This window comes from Oncorhynchus mykiss, chromosome 23, assembly GCF_057628025.1.
Source record: "Oncorhynchus mykiss isolate SJ-2025 chromosome 23, ASM5762802v1, whole genome shotgun sequence".
In the NCBI taxonomy this organism is placed as follows: Eukaryota; Metazoa; Chordata; class Actinopteri; order Salmoniformes; family Salmonidae; genus Oncorhynchus; species Oncorhynchus mykiss.
In genome coordinates this window covers 37,582,621-37,610,162 of record NC_143044.1, presented here as the reverse complement: position 1 = coordinate 37,610,162, position 27,542 = coordinate 37,582,621, and the positions used below count along the sequence as shown (strand labels likewise).

The 27,542-nt window shown below is 45.9% G+C and overlaps 1 protein-coding gene across 2 annotated transcripts; it reads right to left on the bottom strand.

Annotated features, from left to right (window-relative positions):
* Positions 1-8,438: 8,438 nt before the first annotated feature.
* zc3h7bb (zinc finger CCCH-type containing 7Bb) lies at positions 8,439-27,309 on the bottom strand. Of its 2 annotated transcripts, none has more exons than XM_021581208.3 (22): positions 27,027-27,309; positions 26,189-26,249; positions 26,047-26,083; positions 25,680-25,877; positions 25,050-25,208; positions 24,783-24,863; positions 24,618-24,677; positions 24,361-24,403; positions 23,983-24,218; positions 21,179-21,479; positions 20,823-20,881; positions 20,480-20,579; positions 20,122-20,283; positions 19,748-19,953; positions 19,559-19,659; positions 19,195-19,376; positions 19,012-19,088; positions 18,695-18,921; positions 18,303-18,408; positions 12,869-12,977; positions 12,622-12,755; positions 8,439-12,528 (listed from the first exon to the last, which is right to left on the bottom strand). In XM_021581208.3, the coding sequence occupies exons 2-22, from the start codon at positions 26,245-26,247 to the stop codon at positions 12,493-12,495; spliced, it is 2,673 nt and encodes an 890-aa protein (XP_021436883.2). In that variant the 5' UTR covers positions 26,248-26,249; positions 27,027-27,309; the 3' UTR covers positions 8,439-12,492. The 2 variants fall into 2 exon arrangements, with proteins under 2 accessions (XP_021436883.2, XP_021436882.2); XM_021581207.3 differs by having other exon boundaries at positions 23,983-24,245; positions 27,027-27,276.
* Positions 27,310-27,542: the final 233 nt, after the last annotated feature.

Here is a 27,542-nt window from a genome sequence, read left to right as displayed (position 1 = left end):
CTGGAGACGCCGTGGAGAACGTTCTGCTGCCTGCAACATCCTCCAGCATGACCGGTTTTGCGGTGGGTCAGTCATGGTGTGGGGTGGCATTTCTTTGGGGGGCCGCACAGCCCTCCATGTGCTCGCCAGAGGTAGCCTGACTGCCATTAGGTACCGAGATGAGATCCTCAGACCCCTTTTGAGAACATATGCTGGTGCGGTTGGCCCTGGGTTCCTCCTAATGCAAGACAATGCATTAGGAGGAACCCAGACCTCATGTGGCTGGAGTGTGTCAGCAGTTCCTGCAAGAGGAAGGCATTGATGCTATGGACTGGCCCGCCCGTTCCCCAGACCTGAATCCAATTGAGCACATCTGGGACATCATGTCTCGCTCCATCCACCAACGCCACGTTGCACCACAGACTGTCCAGGAGTTGGCGGATGCTTTAGTCCAGGTCTGGGAGGAGACCCCTCAGGAGACCATCCGCCACCTCATCAGGAGCATGCCCAGGCGTTGTAGGGAGGTCATACAGGCACGTGGAGGCCACACACACTACTGAGCCTCATTTTGACTTGTTTTAAGGACATTACATCAAAGTTGGATCAGCCTGTAGTGTGGTTTTCCACTTTAATTTTGAGTGTGACTCCAAATCCAGACCTCCATGGGTTGATAAATGTGATTTCCATTGATCATTTTTGTGTGATTTTGTTGTCAGCACATTCAACTATGTAAAGAAAAAAGTATTTAATAAGAATATTTCATTCATTCAGATCTAGGATGTGTTATTTTAGTGTTCCCTTTATTTTTTTGAGCAGTGTATAATATTATAATATATTGATGTACTGAGGTAATGTTAAAACGAGCGACTTCTAAGCTAGTATGGGTACAATCAGGCTGTATCGGGTAGGAAGTTGAGCGGAAGTGGGCGTTGCTACGTTGCGCAAAAGGTCTATTGACAAGCATCCGGTTGGCGTTTCCACTCACTACCAAATATGGTCATCCAGTGGCCGGCAGTTGGAGACGATGTGGCGAGATGGATTTTTGCAGATATTATACTAATTGTCTCATCAATTAAACGTTTGATCTCAAAACAGTTTCCTGTTCCCAAAACGAAATTCTGTTATGAACAGAGTTAATTAAGTTTTGTAGATTTTACCCTTTGCAAAAGTAAAAAACAAATGGGTTGTTTAGAAGGAGGGAAAGGGTGAATTGATGTATTGCACTTCAGAGTAGGTGTTGCCTAATGGAAATATGCAAATATGTGGTAGAACGTGCCAATAGGCTCTCGCTAGAATGTGCTTGGCCCTGCCCCTGTCCTTGCTTGTTATGCCCACTGTGACTAATTTGTTTCTATTGGAAATGACAGGCTCTGTTCTATCTTGGGATAGTTATCAAAACTTGTATGTGCTCTACAAAAAACCTCTGAAGTTGCCTACTGCTGCAGTTAGTATACTGAACAAAAATGTAAAAGCAACATGTAGTGTTAGTCCCATGTTTCATGAGCTGAAATTAAAGATCCCAGAATTGTTACATATGCACAAAAAGCTTAGTCTCAAATTTTGTGCACAAATTTGTTTACATTCCTGTTAGTGAGCATTTCTCCTTTGACAAGGTAATCCATCCACATGACAGGTGTGGCATCAATCAATCAACCAATCAATCAATCAATCACATTTATTTATAAAGCCCTTTTTACATCAGCTGATGTCACAAAGTGCTGTACAGGCATATCAAGACCCTGATTACACAGCATGATCTTTAAACCGGTGCACCTTGTGCTTGAGGACAATGAAAAGTAACAAAGGTGCCAGAGAAGAAGGATGATGTCCACAACCGATTGTGTTATTTTGTTTGTTTATTTGCGTTGTATGTAACTTATTTTGTACATAATGTTGCCGCTACCGTCTCTTATGACCCCAAATAACTTCTGGACATCAGGACTGTGATTACTCACCACGGACAGTCTGTGGTGAAAAAGGGGCCAGAGGGCAGGCTGCCTTCTGAGAATTAGTAGGCGATCGAATAAACCTCCACCTCTTTCGATTCTGCTAGCAAACGTGCAATCTTTGGAGAATTAAATAGATGACCTACACAAAAGATTAAACTACTAACGGGACATTGAAAACTAATATCTTATACTTCACGGAATCGTGGCTGAACGACGACACTATCAACATTCAGTTGGCTGGTTATACACTGTACCAGCAGGATAGAACAGCGGCGTCTGGTAAGACAAGGGGCGGCGGACTATGTATTTTTTGTAAATAACAGCTGGTGCATGATATCTAAGGAAGTCTCGAGCTATTGCTCGCCTGAGGTAGAGTATCTCATGATACGCTGTAGACCACACTATCTACCTAGATAGTTTTCATCTATATTTTTCGTAGCTGTTTTACATACCACCACAGACTGAGGTTGGCACTAAGACAGCATTGAATGAGCTGTATTCCGCCAAAAGCAAACAAGAAAACGTTCACCCAGAGGCGGCGCTCCTAGTAGCCAGGGACTTTAATGCAGGGAAACGTAAATCCGTTTGACAACATTTCTATCAGCATGTCACATGTGCAACCAGAGGGAAAAAAACTCTGGACCACCTTTACTCCACACACAGAGACGCATACAAAGCTCTCCCTCGCCCTCCATTTGGCAAATATGACCATAATTCTATCCTCCTGATTCCTGCTTACAAGCAAAAAATTTAAGCAGGAAGCACCAGTGACTAGATGAATAAAAAAGTGGTCAGATGAAGCAGATGCTAAGCTACAGGACTGTTTTGCTATCACAGACTGGAATATGTTCCAGGATTCCTACGACGGCATTGAAGAGTACACCACATCATTCACTGGCTTCATCAATCAGTGCATCGATGACGTCGTCCCCACAGTGTCCGACGTACATACCCCAACCAGAAGCCATGGATTACAGGCAACATCCTCATTGAGCTAAAGGCTAGAGCTGCCGTTTTCAAGGAGCGGGACTTTAACCCAGAAGCTTATAAGAAATACCGCTCTAAACCCTCCGACGAACCATCAAACAGGCAAAGCGTCAATACAGGACAAAGATCAAATCATACTACACCGGCTCTGACGCTCGTCGGATGTGGCAAGGCTTGCAAACTATTACAGACTACAAAGGGAAGCACAGTCGAGAGCTGCCCAGTGACACAAGCCTACCAGACGAGCTGAATAACTTATATGCTCACTTCGAGGCAAATAACACTGAAACATGCATGAGAGCTGGAACCAGCTGTTCCGGAAGACTGTGTGATCACGCTCTCCGCATCCAATGTGAGTAAGACCTTTAAACAGGTGAACATTCACAAGGCCGCGGGGCCAGATGGATTACCTGGACGTGCAATGCGAGCATGCGCGGACCAACTGGCAAGTGTCTTCACTGACATTTTCAACCTCTCCTTGACTGAGTCTGTAAAACCTACATGTTTCAAGCAGACCACCATAGTCCCTGTGCCTAAGGAAGCAAAGTTAACCTGTCTAAATGACCACCATAGTCCCTGTGCCTAAGGAAGCAAAGTTAACCTGCCTTAACCTGCCTAAATGATTACCGCCCTGTAGCACTCACGTAGGAAAGCCATGAAATGCTTTGAAAGGCTGGTCATGGCTCACATCAACACCATACCCTAGACCCACTCCAATTTGCATACCGCCCCAACAGATCCACAGATAATGCAATCGCTATTGCACTCCACACAGCCCTTTCCCACCTGGACAAAATGAACACCTATGTGAGAATGCTATTCATTGACTACAGCTCAGCGTTCAACACCACAGTGCCCTCGAAGCTCATCACTAAGCTAAGGACCCTGGGACTTAACACCTCCTTCTGCAACTGGATCCTGGACTTCCTGATGGGCCGACCCCAGGTGGTGAGGGTAGGTAACAACACATCCGCCACGCTGATCCTCAACATAGGGGCCCCTCAGGAGTGTGTGCTCAGTCCTCTCCTGTACTCCCTGTTCACTCATGACTGCACGGCCAGGCACAACTCCAACACCATCATTAAGTTTGCCGATGACACAACAGTGGTAGGCCTGATCACCGACAGCCTCTCCCTCAATGTGATAAAGACAAAGGAGATGATTGTGGACTACAGGAAAAAGAGGACCGACCACACCACCATTCTCATCAACGGGCTGCAGTGGAGCAGGTTGAGAGCTTCAAGTTCCTTGGTGTCCACATCATCAACAAACTAACATGGTTCAAACACATCAAGACAGTCGTGAAGAGGGCACAACAAAACCCATTCCCCCTCAGGAGACTGAAAAGATTTGGCATGGGTCCTCAGATCCTCAAAAGGTTCTTCAGCGGCACCTGGTATGGCAAATGCTCAGCCTCTGACCGCAAGGCACTACAGAGGGTAGTGCATACGGCCCAGTACCTCACTGGGGCCAAGCTTTCTGCCATCCAGGACCTCTATACCAGGCAGTGTCATAGGAAGGCCGAAAATTTGTCAGACTCCAGCCACCATAGTCATAGACTGTTCTCTCAGCTAGCGCACGGCAAGCGGTACCGGAGCCCCAAGTCTAGGTCCAAGAGGCTTCTAAACAGCTTCTAGCCCCAAGCCATAATACTCCTGAACATCTAATCAAACGGCTAACCAGACTATTTCCATTGCCCCCGCCCTCTTTTACACCGCTGCTACTCTCTGCTGTTTTCATCTATGCATAGGCACTTTAACAACTCTACCTACATGTACATATTACCTCACTAACCGGTGACCCCGCACATTGTCTCTGTACCGGTACCCACCTGTATATAGTCTCGCTATTGTTATTTTACTGCTGCTCTTAAATTACTTGTTACTTTTATTTCTTATTCTTGTGTGTATTTTTAAAAAATGCATTGTTGGTTAGGGGCTCGTAAGTAAGCATTTCACTGTTAGGTCTACACCTGTTGTATTCGGTGCATGTGACTAATGCAATTTGATTTTAACTAACGGCCACTCTAAAATGTGCCGTTTTGTCACACAACACAATGCCACAGAGGTCCCAACTTTTGAAAGAGCATGCAATTGGCATGCTGACTGCAGGAATGTCCTCTAGAGCTGTTGCCAGAGAATTGAATGTTAATATCTCTACCATAAACCACTTCCAACATCGGTTTAGAGAATTTGATAGTACATCCAACCGGCCTCCACATCCGGCTTCTTCACCTACAGGATCGTCTGAGAACAGCCACCCGAACAGCCATCCGAACAGCTGATGAAACTGAGGAGTTTTTCTACCTTTAATAAAGCCCTTTTGTGAGGGTTGACTCATTCTGATTGGCTGGGCATGGCTCCCCAGTGGGTGGGCCTATGTCCTCCCAGGCCCACCCATGTCTGCACCCCTGCCCAGTCGTGAAATCCATAGGCTAGGGCCTAATGAATTGATTTCAATTGACTGATTTCCTTATATGGACTGTAACTCAGTAAAATTGTCGAAATTGTTGCATGTTGCGTTTATATTTTTGTTCAGTATATTTTCTAAATACAGTAGGTCACTCATCTATGTGTATACTGACATAAAATGGGAAAACTGTTCTCTGCACAGAAAATAGGATTATGCATATTAGATAGAAGTAGTATTCCATTTATTCCTTTGAGGTAAAGTAGGGCAATATACAGTACCAGTCAAAAGTTTGGACACACCTACTCATTCAAGGGTTTTTCTTTATTTTTACTATTTTCTACATTGTACAATAATAGTGAAGACATCAACTATGAAATAACACATATGGAATCATGTAGTAACCAAAAAAGTGTTCAACAAATCAAAATATATTTTATAATCTTCAAAGTAGCCACCCTTTGCCTTGATGACAGCTTTGCACACTCTAGGCATTCTCTCAACCAGCTTAATGAGGAACTCACCTGGAATGCATTTCAAATAACAGGTGTGCTTTGTTAAAAGTTAATTTGTGGAATTTCTTTCCTTCTTAATGCGTTTGAGCCAATCAGTTGTGTTGTGACAAGGTAGGGGTGGTATACAGAAGATAAACCTATTTGGTAAAAGACCAAGTCCATATTATAGCAAGAACAGCTCAAATAAGCAAAGAGAAACGACAGTCCATCGTTACTTTAAGACATGAAGGTCAGTCAATGTGGAACATTTCAAGAACTTTTAAAGTTTCAAGTGCAGTCACAAAAACCATCAAGGGCTATGATGAAACTGACTCTCATGAGAACCGCCGCAGGAAAGGAAGACCCAGTTACCTCTGCTGCAGAGGATACGTTCATTAGAGTTACCAGCCTCAGAAATTGCAGCCCAAATAAATACTTCATAGAGTTCAAGAAACAGACACATCTCAACATCAACTGTTCAGTGGAGACTGTGTTAATCAGGCCTTCATGGTCAAATTCCTGCAAAGAAACCACTACTAAAGGACACCAATAAAAAGAAGAGACTTGCTTGGGCCAAGAAACACGAGCAATGGACATTAGACTGGTGGAAATCTGTCCTTTGGTCTGATGAGTCCAAATGTGATATTTTTGGGTCCAACTGCTGTGTCTTTGTGAGACGCAGAGTAGGTGAACGGATGATCTCTGCATGTGTGGTTCCCGCCGTGAAGCATGGAGGAGGAGGTGTAATGGTGTGGAGGTGCTTTGCTGGTGAAACTGTCAGTGATTTATTTATAATTCAAGGCACAGCATGCCTACCACAGCATTCTGCAGCAATACGCCACCCCATCTGGTTTGCGCTTCGTGGGACTGTCATTTTTTTTTCAACAGGACAATGACCCAACACACCTCCAGGCTGTGTAAGGGCTATTTGACCAAGGAGAGTGGTGGAGTGCTGCATTAGATGACCTGACCTCCAATCACCCGACCTCAATCCAATTGAGATGATTTGGGATGAGTTGGAACGCAGAGTGAAGAAAAAGCAGCCAACAAGTGCTCAGCATATGCGGGAACTCCAAGACTGTTAGAAAATAATTCCAGGTGAAGCTGGTTGAGAGAATGCCAATAATGTGCAAAGCTGTCATCAAGCAAAAGGGTGTCTACTTTGAAGAATCTCAAATATAAAATATATTTTGATTTGTTTAACACTTTTTAGGTTACTACATATGTGTGTTATTTCATAGTTAGGATAGCCTAGTGGTTAGAGCGTTGGACTAGTAACCGGAACGTTGCAAGTTCAAACCCGAGCTGACAAGGTACAAATCTATCGTTCTGCCCCTGAACAGGCAGTTAACCCACTGTTCCTAGGCCGTCATTGAAAATAAGAATTTGTTCTTAACTGACTTGCCTAGTTAAATAAAGGTAAAATACTAGAAAATAATCCAAATCAAGAAAAACCCTTGAATGAGTAGGTGTCCAAACTTTTGACTGGTACTGTGTAAGAAACCTGTGTTTCTTGTCTAGTTTGACAAATAAAGGGATTTCTTCAAATCAAGAAATATGTGGGATTGAAGGTCTTCTCTCTGGTCCACACCCAGACAGTTAATTTTATATGATCAACATTCTATTTATATTGTTACATATACCGGATAGGTGTAGTGAAATGTGTTAATGTGTTAATAGCCCATAAATCTACCTCATCCCCATACGTAGTTATTTATCTTGCTCCTTTGCACCCCAGTATCTCAACTTGCACATTCATCATCTGCACATCCTACCATTCCAGTGTTTAATTGCTATATTGTAATTACTTCGCCACCATGGCCTATTTATTGCCTTACCTCTCTTATCCTACCTCATTTGCACATGCTGTATATAGATTGTCCTACTGTATTATTGATTGTATGTTTGTTTATTCCATGTGTAACTCTGTGTTGTTGTATGTGTCGAACCACTTTGCTTTATCTTGGCCAGGTCGCAGTTGCAAATGAGAACTTGTTCTCAACTACCCTACCTGGTTAAATAAAGGTGAAATAAATAAAAATGTAGAGGGTCAGCCTGCCATAGTAGTACAGCACCCCTGGAAAAAATTAGGATTAAATGCCTTGCTCAAGGGCACAGACAAATTTATTCGAACCGGCGCCCTTTCAGTTACTGGCCCAACACTCTAACCACTAGGTTACCTGTCGCCCTCATCCTGGTTCATACACACGTGAAGCGTCCTGACAACCTGACCTATCTCGGGCACGTGCAAAACACTGATCACTTCAGTCAACCTCAGCCAGGTTATAGTAGTACTGTCCTATAACAATGGAAGACCTTGCAAGTTCATTCTTCTAGGCTGGGATCTGAGTCTGGATCAGAATCCTAGGATCATTGTGGATTCAGTAGATCAGGTTTTGTTTTTGTTTTTTTGGAGACATTAACTCACCAGTAACTAGAATCTCAGAACTACTGGCAGCCTATTGAGTCCAATAAATGTCTCCGGTCCCTCTCAAACTTTGCGAGTATAGAAACAAATACAACAGATGACAGATTTCAGATAAACATTTATCAATAATCCATTCATACTTTCACTAAACTGAACATTTGGGGAGAATAATAAAAACAAAGTCACACCATCTCTCTAAAACACCCTGTTTATTGTTAAACACCTTCAAGAGATTTGGTCCATTTATCATTGTAATTCACTTCCAACCAGGGAGGGAAAAATAGAGAAAATAAAGACAAAACAGAGTTAACACAAATAGAGGCCTTGTTTTTTTCACTTAAAACTCTGGTTCCTATTCCAGATAGTTGAAAATAATCCAATAACTCCGAATGCTAATGTAAATTAATATCAGCTCATTGTGGCTATGGGTGGGTGTGGCTGGGTGAGTGTCAATTCACATAAGTGTATCTCTTTTTTTTAATACAGGGAATGCCTGTGTGGCGCAATAATGAACATGGAGTGAACCAAGGTTTACAAGAGTGTCTTCAGCCTTCTACTTGGAAAGACAACAGGAGAAATAAACCTCTGACTGTAAGCTTTTTGGGGTCAAAGCCTCTTCTTAAACCAAGACGAATCAGTCAGTCTCATGATCGAATGCAGTTCTCTCTGGTGGGTTTGGATACAGTCTGGTCTGACCACTTTTCGGTTCCTCCAGTCCCCTCTAAGCACAAAGCCTGAGATTATTATTGACCCTTCTGATATAACTGTTTGTTTACAACCATGAGTCAGTTAAAACAAAGGCTGTTGATTGAACACTTCTAAAATGCCAGCCTGTCTCTGACCCCTTTGTTTGGTAACAGCACACTGTGATGATGACAAAGGAGGCCCCTAAAAACCTAGTAACAGAGCAGATACAAGGATTTATGTAGTACGGTGTGCACGGTGCACATAACCAATGAAATCAGACTATGACCTTTTCAAACAACCAGAGAAAACCAGAACCGCTTATCTAAATTAATTATACAGGTGTCTAAGTATAATTATAGTTATATGTATCATAGAAAGTAGGATTATATGATAGGGGTATGTATACTTTTATATAGGTATATATTGAATAAGGTGCTATACTGATGTATACAGACGTCAATGTATGCTTGGAGTTGTTCCAGCAGGGTTAATGACTAAATAAATGATACTAGAGTATTATTGATTATATAATCTCACTCGGTAGCAGTCAGGTAGCAATCATTAGCGATTTACATGGCTTTTGGAAATTCGAAGTGTCACTAGCACATTCCATTGGACTGACTGACCAACCTTATCTTCCATACAATCTCAACTCCCCTATAATCCACTAACCTCAAGCAACCAAGACTATATCAAATCAGATCTTCAGCAACAACCTGGTCCAGTAACCTGTCTGCTGTTATCTAGGGTGCCCTGTGAACACTGATGCTATGTTACGTAACCAACTTGCGGGGAGTGAGGTCACAGTCAGCAAGTATGTTAAAACTAAACCGAGTTGTTCTTCGTACCAGTTTGAACAAGGTAAACTATGAACTCTTCCCTGTCTGGCCTGCCTGCTGGACAGTCCTGTTTAACATACACATACGTCTGTTTACAGTAAAGTATTATAATCATACATGGATACATTTATAAAGAGAGTTATACATAGCAATTAACATATATACGTATATCAATAGCATATAGGAGAATAGAAATAGTCATAATGGCAATCATTATCGTCATCATAATTCATCATCATCATAATAGTAGTAGTAGCAGTAGTAATACGTTCCCTCAGTTAAGCAAATACCTGGGTCATTCCAGAAGAAGCCTCTCCCACCTCTTGTTACTCCTCTAAAACTGATTGGACAGTTTATTGACCTACTCTACTATCTAGGTGAATCTGTTAAATCACTGATGTTTATAGAAGGGAGTACCTTGGCATTCTATTGTTTATTGATCAACGGGAAAAACTGATTAGATCAAAAACTGTTTCCAATTAGGTAACACTTTCCCTACCAGACCCATTACTTCCACATAGATCAAATCTCTCATCAGATGGCAAGTACACACCATACGTTGTCTGGGTTCTGAGATGATCATGTCCCTCATGTTGTCATTTAACCCAACCAATCCCCTTTCTTTTGGCTTAGCTAAAACCATTCAATTCATATCCTGTTATGAGAATCAGTCAACCTTGCTCCTACAGACATCTCTGGAATGACCCTCACAGAAGCAATAAAATCACTAGTCATCTAGTTCAGCGATACATGTCATATAGCATAGCTCAATAACAAGAGGTTCTATGTAATCAATACAAGTTTTAGGTTATATTTAATTAAGCTTAACTGCTAAGTTATCAATTATCTTTAGTAGTATACCAATATCTGTAAATATGTATATATAATGTATATGAATAGAGACATACCTCCATTACATAATGTCTGGTGCGGGTATAAGGGAACGAGATGCTGGCCATATGGGAAAAACCTGTCCCTGCATTATGGGTAGTCAGCCTACATTATAGATAGTCAGTCTTCTTTAGCCTACATTATGGGTAGTCATTTTCCTTTTAATTGACTTTTTATGTATTCATCATTGCTTCCATAATGCCCTCCCTCTCTCACAATACCCGAGCCTGTCAGCCACCAACCCACCCTAGGATCAAGCTACCTGTCCAGTGCCCACCCACCCCAGGATCCAGCTACCTGTCCAGTGCCCATCCCCTAACCTGACCACCCATGTGACCAAGCCACCATACTCCAGGATCCATTCAAGCTCCATCCTGCTGTACTACCCTACAATCCCTCCCCTTTCTTGTGGAATCCCTTATTGGAATCCCTAATGTTCTGTCATATGCATCTTAACCCCATGTATTGTCCCTGTACTCAGTCTTTGGGATTTGGAGCTTATCTTTTCTCCCTGGCTAAATCAGCATAGGTTTACATTGGAGGGCTAACAGGGCAAAGGTAACCTCACTTGATCCTGGTTAAACTGGTGGTAGACATGCCAGATGAAGTCACGTCACCTGACCCGGATAACATCTGGAGCCTTGTTATAGTCATGTAGTCCGTGAAAACTCCAGGTTTTAAGCATACGGTACAGTATGTTGTTTGACTGGGTCTGAGTGAAGAGTCTGCAGTCACTCCCTATAGCCCTGCAATGCAATATTATGAAACTGCTCCATTCTGACCCAACTCAGTGTGTATGTGAATGTGTATACGTGTCGTTGCTGGCCACAGGTAGGGCTGCCTAGCTTGCTTACAGTATATAACCAAGACTACTGTGCCATTTCTATTAATAAAAGGGGGAATAGGGGGTCATTTTAAATGTTATATAAGATTTGTCTTGGGTATTCCGAATACATTCCACAACCATAATTATTTTTATGACTTCCTCATAACGACTGGCTTTACATTCATACTCTACCAATATGGCAGACGAATAGAGTGAAGCACCAACTCCCATGGACAAACAAAATGGCGTACAAACCATTTCTGTCCGATTTCTCTCTCCCTCTTTCTACATTCCCACAAGGGAAGGAGGGTAGGATTTGGTTGTAGACATTTGCCCCTAGCTACATAGATAAGGGGCTTATTTTTAAGGTTGATGCTGCACGACCGAATCCAACCACCCCATTATGCCCATGTACTGCCCCCCTGGCCGCCTCATTCCCAGAGCTAAACAACCGAATCACGTTCTGCGCATTTGCCTCATATTTCTGAACAGCTGAAATGTAAAAAAACTAGGGCGATTTGAACAAACTTCAAAATACGTTTTTTTAAATATATATTATGCAGGCTAATTTGTTCGGTTGTTTAGTCACCAGGAAGAAGTATCGGCCACACAGCCACTCCGTATTCGTTAGAAGGGGCGACTTTGGGGCCTTTTCTTTTTGCTGACAATTCGATATTTGCCTTCAATGGTAATATAATGGACACATATAAAGTACATTGACATCTGCAGCGTGTTAGAGATACACTGAGGTTCAGATTGAAGTTAACTGCCAAACCCTTCAGATTATGGGCGTGAATGTTCTTATACACAACTTTCTGTGTGTGTGCGTCACACGAGTTGGTGCCTGTTGCAACAGCAATTTGTTGTACTGTAAGATGTGTATGTGTGTTTGCATTCAGACTGATGTCACAGGCGGTAGGTACTGTAGCTGGTCTCTGGTGTAGTGGGAGCGGGGTCTCCTATCCACGTCTCCAGGGCCAGCTCCTCCTCAGCACGACAACACTCACATATCTCCTCCTTCTGACAACCGCTGCCCTGACTGACACAGAGACAAATCAAATGGTCTTTCCATTTCAAACAACACAAAAAGCCGCTCGTCTTTAATGAAACTCATGACTTGAAAGCCCCTCACCAATGACTCGGTGTAGTCGGTTGTCATCGAAACCTGTTTCTCCTCCGGAGGAGGGGTCATGAGGCTTCTGTCAGTGCGTCTGTTCTGATTGGTCATCGTGAGCCACATGTCATACATCTGCTGCATGTCCCTCACTGTGGACAGGACGGGGGTTAGCATTTCCAACAGATACACTGTAAATACATTATTTGCTTGGCACACAAAAAGAGAGGAACATAATGAGAGGAAAAGCAACAGAAAATCTTACAGCTGTTGTCCTTCATGTACGTCCAGACGTCCCTCTCCTCCAGACTGTGGGCGAAGGAACAATTTCCGATGTAGTGGCACTTCTTCTGCTTCATCACATGGACACACATCTAGGGAGACACTGCTTTATTACTACCATACTACTGCCGCTGCACTACTGCTGCACTACTACTGCCGCTGCACTACAGCCGCACTGCCGCACTACTACTGCACTACTCCTGCCGCCGCACTACTACTGCAATACTACTGCCGCTGCACTACAGCCGCACTGCCGCACTACTACTGCACTACTCCTGCCGCCGCACTACTCCTGCCGCCGCACTACTCCTGCCGCCGCACTACTCCTGCCGTTGCACTACTCCTGCCGCCGCACTACTCCTGCCGTTGCACTACTCCTGCCGTTGCACTACTCCTGCCGTTGCACTACTCCTGCCGCTGCACTACTCCTGCCGTTGCACTACAGCCGCACTACAGCCGCACTGCCGCCGCACTGCACTACTGCCGCCGCACTACTACTGCCGCCGCACTACTACTGCACTACTGCCGCCGCACTACTACTGCACTACTCCTGCCGCCGCACTACTCCTGCCGCCGCACTACTCCTGCCGTTGCACTACTCCTGCCGCCGCACTACTCCTGCCGTTGCACTACTCCTGCCGTTGCACTACTCCTGCCGTTGCACTACTCCTGCCGTTGCACTACTCCTGCCGTTGCACTACTCCTGCCGCTGCACTACAGCCGCACTACAGCCGCACTGCCGCCGCACTGCACTACTGCCGCCGCACTACTACTGCCGCCGCACTACTACTGCACTACTGCCGCCGCCGCACTACTACTGCACTACCGCCGCACTGCACTACTGCCGCCGCACTACTGCCGCCGCCGCACTACTACTGCACTACTGCCGCCGACGCACTACTACTGCACTACTGCCGCCGCCGCACTACCGCCGCCGCACTACTACCGCCGCCGCCGCCGCCGCACTACTACCGCCGCCGCCGCCGCCGCACTACTACCGCCGCCGCCGCCGCCGCACTACTACCGCCGCCGCCGCCGCCGCACTACTACCGCCGCCGCCGCACTACTACCGCCGCCGCCGCACTACTACCGCCGCCGCCGCACTACTACCGCTGCCGCCGCCGCACCACTACCGCCGCCGCACTACTACCGCCGCCGCACTATTACCGCCGCCGCACTACTACCGCCGCCGCACTACTACTGCCGCCGCCGCACTACTACTGCCGCCGCCGCACTACTACTGCCGCCGCCGCCGCACTACTACTGCCGCCGCCGCCGCACTACTACTGCACTGCCGCCGCCGCCGCACTACTACTGCCGCCGCCGCCGCACTACTACTGCACTACTGCCGCCGCCGCACTACTACTGCCGCCGCCGCCGCACTACTACTGCACTACTGCCGCCGCCGCACTACTACTGCCGCCGCCGCACTACTACTGCACTACTGCCGCCGCCGCACTACTACTGCACTACTGCCGCACTACTACTGCACTACTGCCGCCGCCGCACTACTACTGCCGCCGCCGCACTACTGCCGCACTACTACTGCCGCCGCCGCACTACTACTGCACTACTACTGCACTACTACTGCACTACTGCCGCCGCCGCACTACTACTGCCGCCGCCGCCGCACTACTACTGCCGCCGCCGCCGCACTACTACTGCCGCCGCCGCCGCACTACTACTGCCGCCGCACTACTACTGCCGCCGCCGCCGCACTACTACTGCCGCCGCCGCACTACTACTGCCGCCGCCGCACTACTACTGCACTACTGCCGCCGCCGCACTACTACTGCACTACTACTGCCGCACTACTACTGCACTACTGCCGCCGCCGCACTACTACTGCACTACTGCCGCACTACTACTGCACTACTGCCGCACTACTACTGCACTACTGCCGCACTACTGCCGCACTACTGCCGCACTACTACTGCACTACTGCCGCACTACTACTGCACTACTGCCGCACTACTACTGCACTACTGCCGCCGCCGCACTACTACTGCCGCCGCCGCACTACTACTGCACTACTGCCGCCGCCGCACTACTACTGCACTACTGCCGCCGCCGCACTACTACTGCACTACTGCCGCCGCCGCACTACTACTGCCGCCGCCGCACTACTACTGCCGCCGCCGCCGCACTACTACTGCCGCCGCCGCCGCACTACTACTGCACTACTGCCGCACTACTACTGCACTACTGCCGCCGCCGCACTACTACTGCCGCCGCCGCACTACTACTGCACTACTGCCGCCGCCGCACTACTACTGCACTACTGCCGCCGCCGCACTACTACTGCACTACTGCCGCCGCCGCACTACTACTGCCGCCGCCGCACTACTACTGCCGCCGCCGCCGCACTACTACTGCCGCCGCCGCCGCACTACTACTGCACTACTGCCGCACTACTACTGCACTACTGCCGCCGCCGCACTACTACTGCCGCCGCCGCACTACTACTGCACTACTGCCGCCGCCGCACTACTACTGCACTACTGCCGCACTACTACTGCACTACTGCCGCCGCCGCACTACTGCCGCCGCCGCACTACTACTGCACTACTGCCGCCGCCGCACTACTACTGCACTACTACTGCACTACTGCCGCACTACTACTGCCGCACTGCCACTGCACTACTGCCGCCGCCGCACTACTACTGCACTACTGCCGCCGCCGCACTACTACTGCACTACTGCCGCACTACTACTGCACTACTGCCGCCGCCGCACTACTACCACTGCACTACTGCCGCCGCACTACTGCCGCCACACTTGTTTTACTCCATGTGTAACTCTGTGTCGTTGTATCTGTCGAACTGCTTTGCTTTATCTTGGCCAGGTCGCAATTGTAAATGAGAACTTGTTCTCAACTTGCCTACCTGGTTAAATAAAGGTGAAATAAAAAAATTAAATAAAACTACTACCACCGCACTACTACTGCCGCTGCACTACTACTGCCGCTGCACTACTACTGCACTACTACTGCACTACTACTGCCGCTGCACTACTACTGCAGCTGCACTACTACTGCACTACTACTGCCGCTGCACTACTGCACTACTACTGCCGCTGCACTACTACTGCCGCTGCACTACTACTGCACTACTACTGCCGCTGCACTACTACTGCACTACTACTGCCGCTGCACTACTACTGCACTACTACTGCCGCTGCACTACTACTGCACTACTACTGCCGCCGCACTACTACTGCACTACTACTGCCGCCGCACTACTACTGCACTACTGCTGCCGCCGCACTACTACTGCACTACTGCTGCCGCTGCCTTAAATAACGGTTCATATAGTTCCTTTTCGTAAAATGTTTTAACATGTGAAATCAACAGTTTTTACATTTAGCTCATTAATTTACTCCACCAATTAGCAAGCTGTTCTACCTGCGCTGTTTGATTGGTCAGATAAGTGCAGGCGCGAGATGCAACAAATTTCACAGGCGGGGAGAGAACAAGAGGGCACTGAATATCATGACGTGGATTTGAATGTGTTTAGGCTATTACTAGCATCATAACTAAATTACAGAATTACAGTGCATTTGGAAAGTATTCAGACCTCTTGACTTTTCCACATTTTATTTTAACTACACACAATGCTTTACTACTACTGCAAATGTATTAAAAATGAAAAACAGAAATAGCTTATTTACATAAGTATTCAGAAATTGAGTTCTGCTTCCATTGATCATCCTTGGAGATGTTTCTACAACTTGATTGGAGTCCACTGGTGGTAAATTCAATTGATTGGACATGATTTGGAAAGGCGCACACCTGTCTATAGAAGGTCCCACAGTTGACAGTGCATGTCAGAGCAAAAACCAAGCCATGATGTTGAACAGATTGTCCGTATAGCTCCGAGACAGGATTGTGTCGAGTCACAGATCTGGGGAAGGGTACCAAAACATTTCTGCAGCACTGAAGGTCCCCAAGAACACAGTGGCCTCCATCATTCTTAAATGGAAGAGGTTTGGAACCACCAAGACTCTTCCTAGAGCTGGCTGCCCGGCCAAACTGAGCAATCGGGGGAGAAGGGCCTTGGTCAGGTAGAGTGCCCAGATGGAAGCCACTCCTCAGTAAAAGGCACATGAAAGCCCGCTTGGAATTTGCCAAAAGGCACCTAAAGACCATTAGATACATTATTGTCTAGTCTGATGAAACCAAGATTGAACTCTTTAGCCTGAATGCCAAGCGTCATGTCTAGAGGAAACCTGGCACCATCCCTACGGTGAAGCATGGTGGTGGCAGCATCATGCTGTGGGGATGTTTTACAGCAGCAGGGACTGGGAGACTAGTCAGGGTCGAGGGAAAGATGAACGGAGCAAAGTACAGAGAGATCCTTGATGAAGTCCCGAGCGCTCTGGAGCAGGTTCCCAGACTGAGGTGAACGTTCACCTTCCAACAGGAGAACAACCTTAAGCACACAGACAAAACAGCACAAGAGATGCTTCGGGACAAGTCTCTCTCAATGTCCTTGAGTGTCCCAGCCAGAGCACGGACTTGAACCCGATTGAACATCTCTGGAGAGACCTGAAAATAGCTGTGCAGTGACGCTCCCGATCCAACCTGACAGATCTTGAGCAGATCTGCAGAGAAGAATGGGAGAAACTCCCCAAATACAGGTATGCCAAGCTTGTAGTGTCATACCCAAGAAGACTCAAGGCTGTAATCGCTGCCAAAGGTGCTTCAACAAAGTACTGAGTAAATGTGACTTTTTAAACTAATACATTTGAACAAATTTTGGAAAAACTGTTTTTGTTTTGTCATTGTGGGGTATTTTAGAATACGGCTGTAACATAAAATGAGGAAAAGGGGTCTGAATACTTCCCGAATGCACTGTATATACTAGCCATTTTTAGAACAAACAAAAAATAACATAAGTGGTATTCAAGATTAGAAAAATAACGGTTCTGTTCTGGAACACTACAGATCACTTTCATTCCCGGATCTGATTCTGTTCCTTAAAAAAAAAAGAAACCTGGTTTTCAGTTTTGTTCCCTGAACCGGTTCCAACCCCTGCTTTCCTGTGATTTTATTGTGTTTTTATTTGAAACCGAAACCCTTTTCCTTCACAAGTATTAGCAAGAAATAGCTAACCTATTGTGGAAAAAAGGTAAAAATGCTTATTAGGTAAACACTATATGCAGGCAATGTTATAGGGGATGAGAGGGTTGCTGAAACACTAGGAGGTAAATGGGAGATTGGATAAGGTGGGCTGTAGAAAGTCAGCTGTACTCAGCATGTGAGAGGTCTCCTGGATCTGACTGACTGGAGAGATTAAAAACAGACCCAGAGAGAAGGGAGGGATGGAGAAAAGGAGGGGTGACTCAGGTCATACTTATGTGGCTGTGTATGAGAGAGGGGGAAGAAAAGAGGGAGTGAAGGAGGGGGAGACACTTACGTCGTACTGCTGTGGGTATGTACGGGAGAAGGGAAGCGGCCGCACAACGACCCACTTCTTCTTCTCAAAGGATTTCACAAGCAATACCCGACGCTCCTTAGTCCAGCTGGAGAGAGGGGGAAAGAGGAAGAGAGGGAGGAGATATGGGCAAAAGAATATTAGAGTTATTTTTTCCCCCCATCAAATTAGTGAAATCGACCATTCAGAGCGAGGTATTTTGTATTTCTATAGAGTTAATCCTTTAATGGGCCTATTTCATTAACATTCCTTTGATCCAATAAATATCAGTTCAGGCCTGGTCATAAATCAGATGGTAGCCCCTGCAGCCTTATATTGACAAGAGAAGTGCAGATGTCAGTTTGATATGGCCCCAGGCCGCCCTAGTCTCTCACCTGTGCCTTGCTTTAGCAGTGCAGTACTTGAGGGCCTTGTCTGGTTCATTGACCTGTCCGTCCCGCCAACACTGGCCACAGACAAACTTCATCTTCAGGTTCAGCCCTCTGCCTCTCCCTCCTCCTCCAACTCCTCCACCTCCGGAGCCAACCCCTCCACCCCCGAGATTGTCTCCCCCTCCTATTCCCCCCACCCCACCACAGCTCTGGTGTGGGACATGCATAGGCTGAAAGAGAGAGGGACATTTTGTAAATCAGGCCCTTAAAATAACTAAAATTATGTATTTATTAGGGCATGGTGCCCATCTCACGCTCACCTTCTGTCTCTGAGCATTTTGCTCTAGCCTGTACCAGTGCCTCTTGGACTCCTGTACCATCTCCTCGTGGGTGATACCTGAGAGACAAAGTAACAGATGATAGAATGAACTTTGGTTATTTTGCAGCAATCCTTTGTAGTGTGTGTGTGTGTGTCTATATATAAACATGTGTACTTCGTGTACCTGTGTCCTGCTGCAGTACCCAGCACTTGAGTTCTATGACGGAGTGGGCGAAGGAGCAGCTGTCCTCGCGCTGGCAGCCGTAACGCACCTCGTGGCGACACACGTCAAACTGGCAGAGGGGGTGCAGCGGGCGCACCTTACTGTAGCGCACGTTGGCCGAACGCACCACATGCACTAGGCACCTGAGGAGACGTGGAAGAGAGAAATTAGATGGATAAAAAGAGAGAAGGAGAGGGCAAGAAGAACATAGAAGGGGCCAGGGTGGAAGTAGCTGACTGTAATATTGTCTGAGGGAAATTGGATTATGCTAAGGCAAACTGCTGGATCTGATACACTCAAGGACAGAAAGTTCTAGAAGACACACTTGTTATCATCGAAGGGATGTCGGGCGGTGAGGTTTGAGCAGACAGCCAAGTTCTCTTTGCTGCGTTTGCTGATAATGCGAGGCTTACTGTCAAAACATTCCTGCAGAAGAGGAAAGAGTGTGAATGTTCTGTACATACTGAATTCTTCAAAGTTCTCCATGTGGAGGTCTGTGTGTATTACACCCTACCTCACAGAGGAACATGAACATGCCCATGTGTAGCTGCAGCAGGCGTGTGACGCTGAGTGCCCGTCTCTCGGTGCTTCCCAGCGGGTCAAACAGCAGCTCCCTGCTCAGAGCCCCCTTCCTCTCCTGGGTCCACACGTCTATTTCCTCCTGGCAGTATGCAAACGTGCAGTTCTCCCCATACTGGCACTCCTGGCGCTCCTGGACCTCTTCAGGGAGACAGAGGAGGAAGGTAGAGAGTGGATCATCTTTAATATCACTGATGGGCAGCAGGCATTAAAAAACACTACTGCCAGAATTCTGCAGTGAGAGATGACGTTCAACCATCAGTGCTTATTTGAGTGAGTGAACACACCTACGTACACACACACACGTACCTTTGCAGAGGACAAAGGCCCCGAGGAAGTTGTTTCTAGCGGGACGAGGCCTGACTCTCTTCCATGTGGGGTCGTCTGTGTTTTTAAAGCGACACAGCAGGACGTCCCTCTTACAGCGGTGAGCCGCCTCTGGCTGGTACTGGTAGTCAATCACCCGTGGACCTGCAGAGAGAAGATTAGGGGGGCATTCAACTGCAGCACTCAATTCAATATACTTGATTTATCCCACAAGGGTCAATTATGTAAGCATTGATGTAACAGACAATATTGACTTAATACTGCTCAGTATAAAAGAAAGAAATCATTAACGTAACATATTCTGGAGTGGGAACAGAAAGGTGAATGTATCAGTGTGTACCTATGCGGCTGTAACAGGCATGGCAGGCCTGTCTGAACTCGTGGGTGGCAGCCAGTGGGTTCCGGGAGAGCAGGGAGAGGTTAGTACCTGCTGGGACATTCTGAGGGGGGAAGACAAGCCAATCCATCAACAGATTTAAGTGTCTTATCAAAAAACGCAACTTACTCCTAGTTCCGTTAACTTGCATGTATCTCAACAGCGAGAAATAACAACGGAATAATTGTAATCTGGGGCCTGCAGAACACAAGCAGAGTAAGAAGAGAGAGACATCCACGTCATGATAAAAGAGGAGAAAGAAGTTGAGTATCCATCGTGGTGTTCAGGCGTTGTGCTGCTGTCTTACCGTGTGAGTGGAGCTGTGGTTGCAGATCCCAGGGATGAAGCTGTGAGAGATTCTTCCCCCTGGAGAACAGCAACACAAGGACACAGATATCAGACACCATATGGCCTTACAGCAGTGCTGCTGACACGGACTAGCTTCAACAACAACTAACGCCCCGAGGACTGTTCAGGGTCGCTGGGCAGTCCCAGTGAAGGTTTAAGAAACAGCCAACGCACATTTAAACTGTATGGTTGTAAAAGACTGGATAATGGCCAAAAAGCCTGCTACAATGGCTTTACTGTTTTGATGGAATTGACATTCCCAAACACACACACACCCTGACCCATACACCTTGTTCATATGTCTCATCCACTCACCAGGCAAAGTGTACTCAGAGAGTGAGTCCAGGCCTCCAATTCCAACCCCTCCTTTACCCTCCATGTCCCCTGTCCCCAGGGAGAAGGCCCCCAGGGCGTCCAGCGCCTGTGTGGAGGTCTGGTCCCTCTGGCCCAGTGAGGGGTAAGGCTCCAATGAGGGCATCTGGCTGACCGAGGAGCTGAAGAAGGCAGGGGGGAGCTGGGGCGAGGGGGCGGGGAGGCTGGAGGAGTATGGAGGGTGCAGACCCATAGCTGTGTTGGGGAGGTTGGTGGGGATAGCACCCTGGACTGGGCTTTGTGACTGAGGGAGAGAGACAGAGACATGACATTATCCATCTTATTCTAAATCTCCTTCTAGACCAGAAATACACACAGTGGGGCAAAAAAGTATTTAGTCAGCCCCCAATTGTGCAAGTTCTCCCACTTAAAAAGATGAGGCCTGTAATTTTCATCATAGGTACACTTCAACTATGACAGACAAAATTAGAAGAAAAAAAATCCAGAAAATCACATTGTAGGAATTTTTATGAATTTATTTACAAATTATGGTGGAAAATAAGTATTTGGTCACCTACAAACAAGCAAGATTTCTGGCTCTCACAGACCTGTAACTTCTTCTTTAAGAGGCTCCTCTGTCCTCCACTCGTTACCTGTATTAATGGCACCTGTTTGAACTTGTTATCAGTATAAAAGACACCTGTCCACAACCTCAAACAGTCACACTCCAAACTCCACTATGGCCAAGACCAAAGAGCTGTCAAAGGACACCAGAAACAACATTGTAGACCTGCACCAGGCTGGGAAGACTGAATCTGGAATAGGTAAGCAGCTTGGTTTGAAGAAATCAACTGTGGGAGCAATTATTAGGAAATGGAAGACATACAAGACCAATGATAATCTCCCTCGATCTGGGGCTCCACGCAAGATCTCAAGAACGGTGAGCAAAAATCCCAGACCTAGTGAATGACCTGCAGAGAGCTGGGACCAAAGTAACAAAGCCTACCATCAGTAACACACTACGCCGCCAGGGACTCAAATCCTGCAGTGCCAGACGTGTCCCCCTGCTTAAGCCAGTACATGTCCAGGCCCGTCTGAAGTTTGCTAGAGAGCATTTGGATGATCCAGAAGAAGATTGGGAGAATGTCATATGGTCAGATGAAACCAAAATATAACTTTTTGATAAAAACTCAACTCGTCGTGTTTGGAGGACAAAGAATGCCGAGTTGCATCCAAAGAACACCATACCTACTGTGAAGCATGGGGGTGGAAACATCATGCTTTGGGGCTGTTTTTCTGCAAAGGGACCAAGACGACTGATCCGTGTAAAGGAAAGAATGAATGGGGCCATGTATCGTGAGATTGAGTGAAAAACTCCTTCCATCAGCAAGGGCATTGAAGATGAAACGTGGCTGGGTCTTTCAGCATGACAATGATCCCAAACACACCGCCCAGGCAACGAAGGAGTGGCTTCGTAAGAAGCATTTCAAGGTCCTGGAGTGGCCTAGCCAGTCTCCAGATCTCAACCCCATAGAAAATCTTTGGAGGGAGTTGAATGTCCGTGTTGCCCAGCAACAGCCCCAAAACATCACTGCTCTAGAGGAGATCTGCATGGAGGAATGGGCCAAAATACCAGCAACTGTGTGAAATCGTTGTGAAGACTTAGAAAACATTTGACCTCTGTCATTGCCAACAAAGGGTATATATCAAAGTATTGAGAAACTTTTGTTATTGACCAAATACTTATTTTCCACCATAATTTGCAAATAAATTCATTAAAAATCCTACAATGTGATTTTCTGGATTTTTTTTTTCTCTCATTTTGTCTATCATAGTTGAAGTCTACCTATGATGAAAATTACAGGTTCTCCCACTTAAAAAGATGAGAGGCTTGCACAATTGGTGGCTGACTAAATACTTTTTTGACCCACTGTAACTCTGTGCTCCGTGTAATGTACTTGTGTGCAGTGGTGGAAGTTAGCGAAGAAGACTGCTTTTTTACAACCAAATCTATTTTGGTTGTAAATGGGATGTTATTGAATAGTCCCAGACACTTTTTTTGCGATTTCACTTGTTTTTTAAAAACTTACCCCAAACCAGCGATTGACTTCCTCATTCTCGGGGTGCAGTATGGGGGATCTGAAAAAACATGAACAAAAGCTCAAAAAACACCCAAATATGTTGTTTTAGAAACAGGAAAGCTCTCAGTATAGTGATGCAGGTCTTTAGATGTCGTACACATGAAATTGTATCATTCCAAACATTATATTACATTTTGTAGCAACTCCTCTCCAGCCACTCTAGCAGCAGGCTACACAGAGAATGGAACAGCTGCATAGGGGAAACAGCTTGGGTCGCACAAAATTGAATATAACGTACAGAATGGAACAATTTCATGTGTACAACATCTAAAGACCTGCATCACTATATGGAGAGCTTTCCTGTTTTACAAACCACATATTTGGGTGTTTTTAGAGCTTTTGTTCATGTTTTTTCAGAGCCCACATACTACACAACGAGGAAGTGAATCTCTGGTTTGGGGTAAGTTTCTCAAAAAAGTGAAATAAAATTTGTAAAAATATCTGGACCCTTCTATAACATGCCATTTACATCAAAACTAGAGATTAGGTTGTAAAAAAGCAGACTTCTCCTTTAAACCACTAAAATGTGCACCCTTGGTCAGCCAAGTCACAGAGATACTTTCTTAAATATTCATACAGTGTTGTCGGTACATCCTCTCCCGTCAACAGAGGGAGGGCACAGCACAACCAGCATCCTGCCTTGGAGTGATCCTAGTAGCAACCCACCTCGCTAACTTTCTTGGAGATGCAGTCCCCCAGCAGGCTGTCCAGATCGTCAGCGATCACGCTGCACTCCTCCATGTGCTCCGACACGGGAACGGAATAGGGCATGGGCGGTAGGACCGTACTGGGGCTCTCTGATAGGTCAGCACAGGGCATGGCCACTGGGCTCGAGGGCTCATCGCTGACAGGGATGGGCGTGGCCAGCGGGGCAGGGATACACTGGGCACTGGACAGATCAGCTGGAACGGAGGAGGGACGAATAAAAACTAGAAATTAAGAAATAGGACCATAGAGAGAAGGGAATTTTAGAGAAGAACAATAATGACAAATAAATCATTCAAGTTAAACGTGATGTTACGTTTTCATGTTATGCTGCCATACCTGATGCAATGTCAGTCAAAGATTCTAGCCCGTTGGCGGATGTCTAAATAAAAAGAGACAAGGCTTGGTAAACATGTTTTTAACCTTTATTTAACTAGGCAAGTCAGTTAAGAACAAATTCTTATTTACAATGACGGCCTACCCCGGCCAAACCCTAATGACCCTGGGACAATTAAAACAACCATTCATCCCATTAGCCCTTAATAATAAAATGGCAATGAGAAGAAGAAAAAAATCCAAGACAACCAGACACTCACCTCTCCTGTGGGTGAAGAATTCTCTCTATTGCTCTCCCTCCCTGACGTTGAGGACTCCACCTGTGAAGACAACAGTAACATTTATATTGACCGTGGCAGATATCGTTTTGATCTTTGAGGGGCGCATTCCTATTATTGATAAGAGTCAGACGTGTCTGAACTCACCTGAGAGCTGATGTAGGCCTTACGAACCTTCAGGCCCAGTTTATTAGCCAGGTCCTGGGCCAGTTCACCCACCTGCCTGTCCTGTATGACACAGAAAGTACATTCCATAAACAATAAGACTAACTGACATGACACATTAAAGAAATGTGAGTAACTAAAATGATGTAGTGAAATAAATTGGTGATCCCATATGAACCCTACAAGGATTCATCATTTTATTTTAACTACAGTTCAAGTGCCCTTGGGTGCCATGTGGCCTTGACTTACATGTGGGGCAGTGAGCAGGCACCCGGTGCCACACTCATAGGCCTCCCTGAGTCTGCCCAGCTCTCTCAGACATAGAGCTTTCCTGTAGAGAGCCCTGCGACTGCCCTCACACACGCACAGCGCGCTATCGCAGTCCTGTACACCCCGCTCAAACTCCCCCTGGGGAAGAGAGACAGACAGAGAAAGAGAGACAAACAGAAAGAGGGGAGGTGGAAAGGGAGAGAGAAGATGGGGACTGGGTGTAAGAACTGACTTAAATGTGGGATCCATTATGTATAGACAAATGCTTGACCTGATATAATTAAGCAATAAGGCCAATATACCACGGCTAAGGGCTGTTCTTATCCACGACGCAACGAGGAGGGCCTGGACACAGCCCTTAGTCGTGGTATTTTGGCCATATACCACAACCCCCTGAGGTGCCTTATTGCTATTATAAACTGGTTACCAATGTAATTAGAGCAGTAAAAATAAATGTTTTGTCATACCTGTGGTATACGGTCTGATATACCACAGCTTTCAGCCAATCAGCATTCAAGGGCTTGAACCACCCAGTTTATAATTACTGCTTTAACAACTTTTGAGAATATGTTAATCATTTCAATATTGTTAAGTGTGTGTATGTCTTACAAACTGAGAGTGTGCCGCTGCCCTGTTGACATAGAGGCTCTCCAGAAGCTCAGGCGGAATGACCAGTGCCTCTGCCTGAGCATAGCGGGCCACGTTGACTCCCTCACTGTAATGCTGCGCTGCCTGCCTCCATTCCCCATCCCGAAACACGGTGTTTCCCTCGTCCAGCAAGTTACACACCAACTGGGTCAAAAAAGCCTGAAGAATAGGAGGTGGCAGGGGGGAGAGAGATCATGAGGATGATAAAAGATCATTCAGAACTGAGATAAAGTGCAGATTTGTGGAAGGATACAATTGATGACAGGCAGGTGGTTTGACCAATTTGGGTCAGGCAAGAGAATAAACATTGTAAGCAACACATAGGTACCGCATAATTCTCAGGCTCTGGGAAAGGCAAGGAGGACCTGTAGAGAAAATGTGAGATACATTAATCAGTGCCACCTCACGTACGTTCTTCGTGTTTATGTGTACCGACTATATAGAAAAAGAAAAACATTAAGATGTCTTACTGAATAAAGCCCATAGCTTTCTGGATTTCCTCCCTTCGTTTCTGTCGTTCCATATCCATGGCTAAAGAATAGATCAAGTTTATTGTTATATTATTTTTGAATGAAATTACAATATGTTCATGATTGACAAAGTACGCTGTTGTCAGAACTAAAAAGCCACAGACAACAAGTACAGAGTACATCAGACATGACAAACCGCAACACCTTCTTCCATTTTGAGGCCTTCTAATAATAACCTGCATGTCTATCCTCGCGCTTGCCTAAAAATAACTCGGATGAGAGTAACGCGTTAGCTGCAAATACAGTACCGAACCAAAATAACTAGTTAGCTAGCTGATGAACTACGTATAATGCATGTTTAGGAAATGCTCAATTGCAAGTATTGGATAGCAAGAAACAATTACAAACGATTTGGGGATGAAAGTTTCAGGATAACTTCAAGTGGCTAGCTATCGACTTAGGTTAGTTAACTAACTTTAGCTTGTAGCTAGCTAATCCACTGTCAACTCTTTGGTTTGTCTCAGGCTCCGACTTCAACCGGCAGTGACACTATATCATCCATTACCTAACCAGTGAATATAGAAAATGCATAACAGTAGCTAGCTATATCAGCTGGCAAATCAACTTATTACAGAACGTATGTTATATATTTATTATGGAGAGAAAACTTGCTGGTGGCAGGGACAGCATCTGAACACCAGGGCTAACTAGCTAGGTCAATTCAACATAAGTAGCAAATGACTGACATAGAGATATTTATACACAGCTTCGTATTTTGTAAATTCGTCTTGTGGTAGTTGACAGTGCAATAGCATACTAGCAAACGTTAGCTACTCACCGAAAACAACACCTTGTTCTTCTCCAAAGACTGCTTTACCAGAATAAATAGGACTAAATTGTGAATATCTACTTATATAAGGACCTTCAAAATATTAATCATCCAGACACATATTTATTTGTTCACTTTCCCGGTAACGGGTTGCAGTATCTGGACAGAACATGTGAGAGTTTTCACCCAAAATTCTGCACAGTCAAAGCTAACTAGCTAGATACAGTACTTCTCCAAATTGCGCTCAAGATTATGAGACGCTTGGTCCTAAAGAGCTGTGGGTTGGTTGAGTGTGGTTATATTCAATGTGACCGCTAGGAGGGGGCATTGACGAGCACGCAGTCAGAGTTGACAGAGATTGAAAAGAAATGTTTATAATTTTCATAAAATCCATTTTGATCATTGAACAGATTTTGAAGTGATCTGTCAAAAAGTGTTGATATTGCTCAACACGTGGCAGACTATTGGCCTGGTGATGCAGGCAGCACAGTAGCTACATCATTTTGGTACAGATAACCCCTTTGA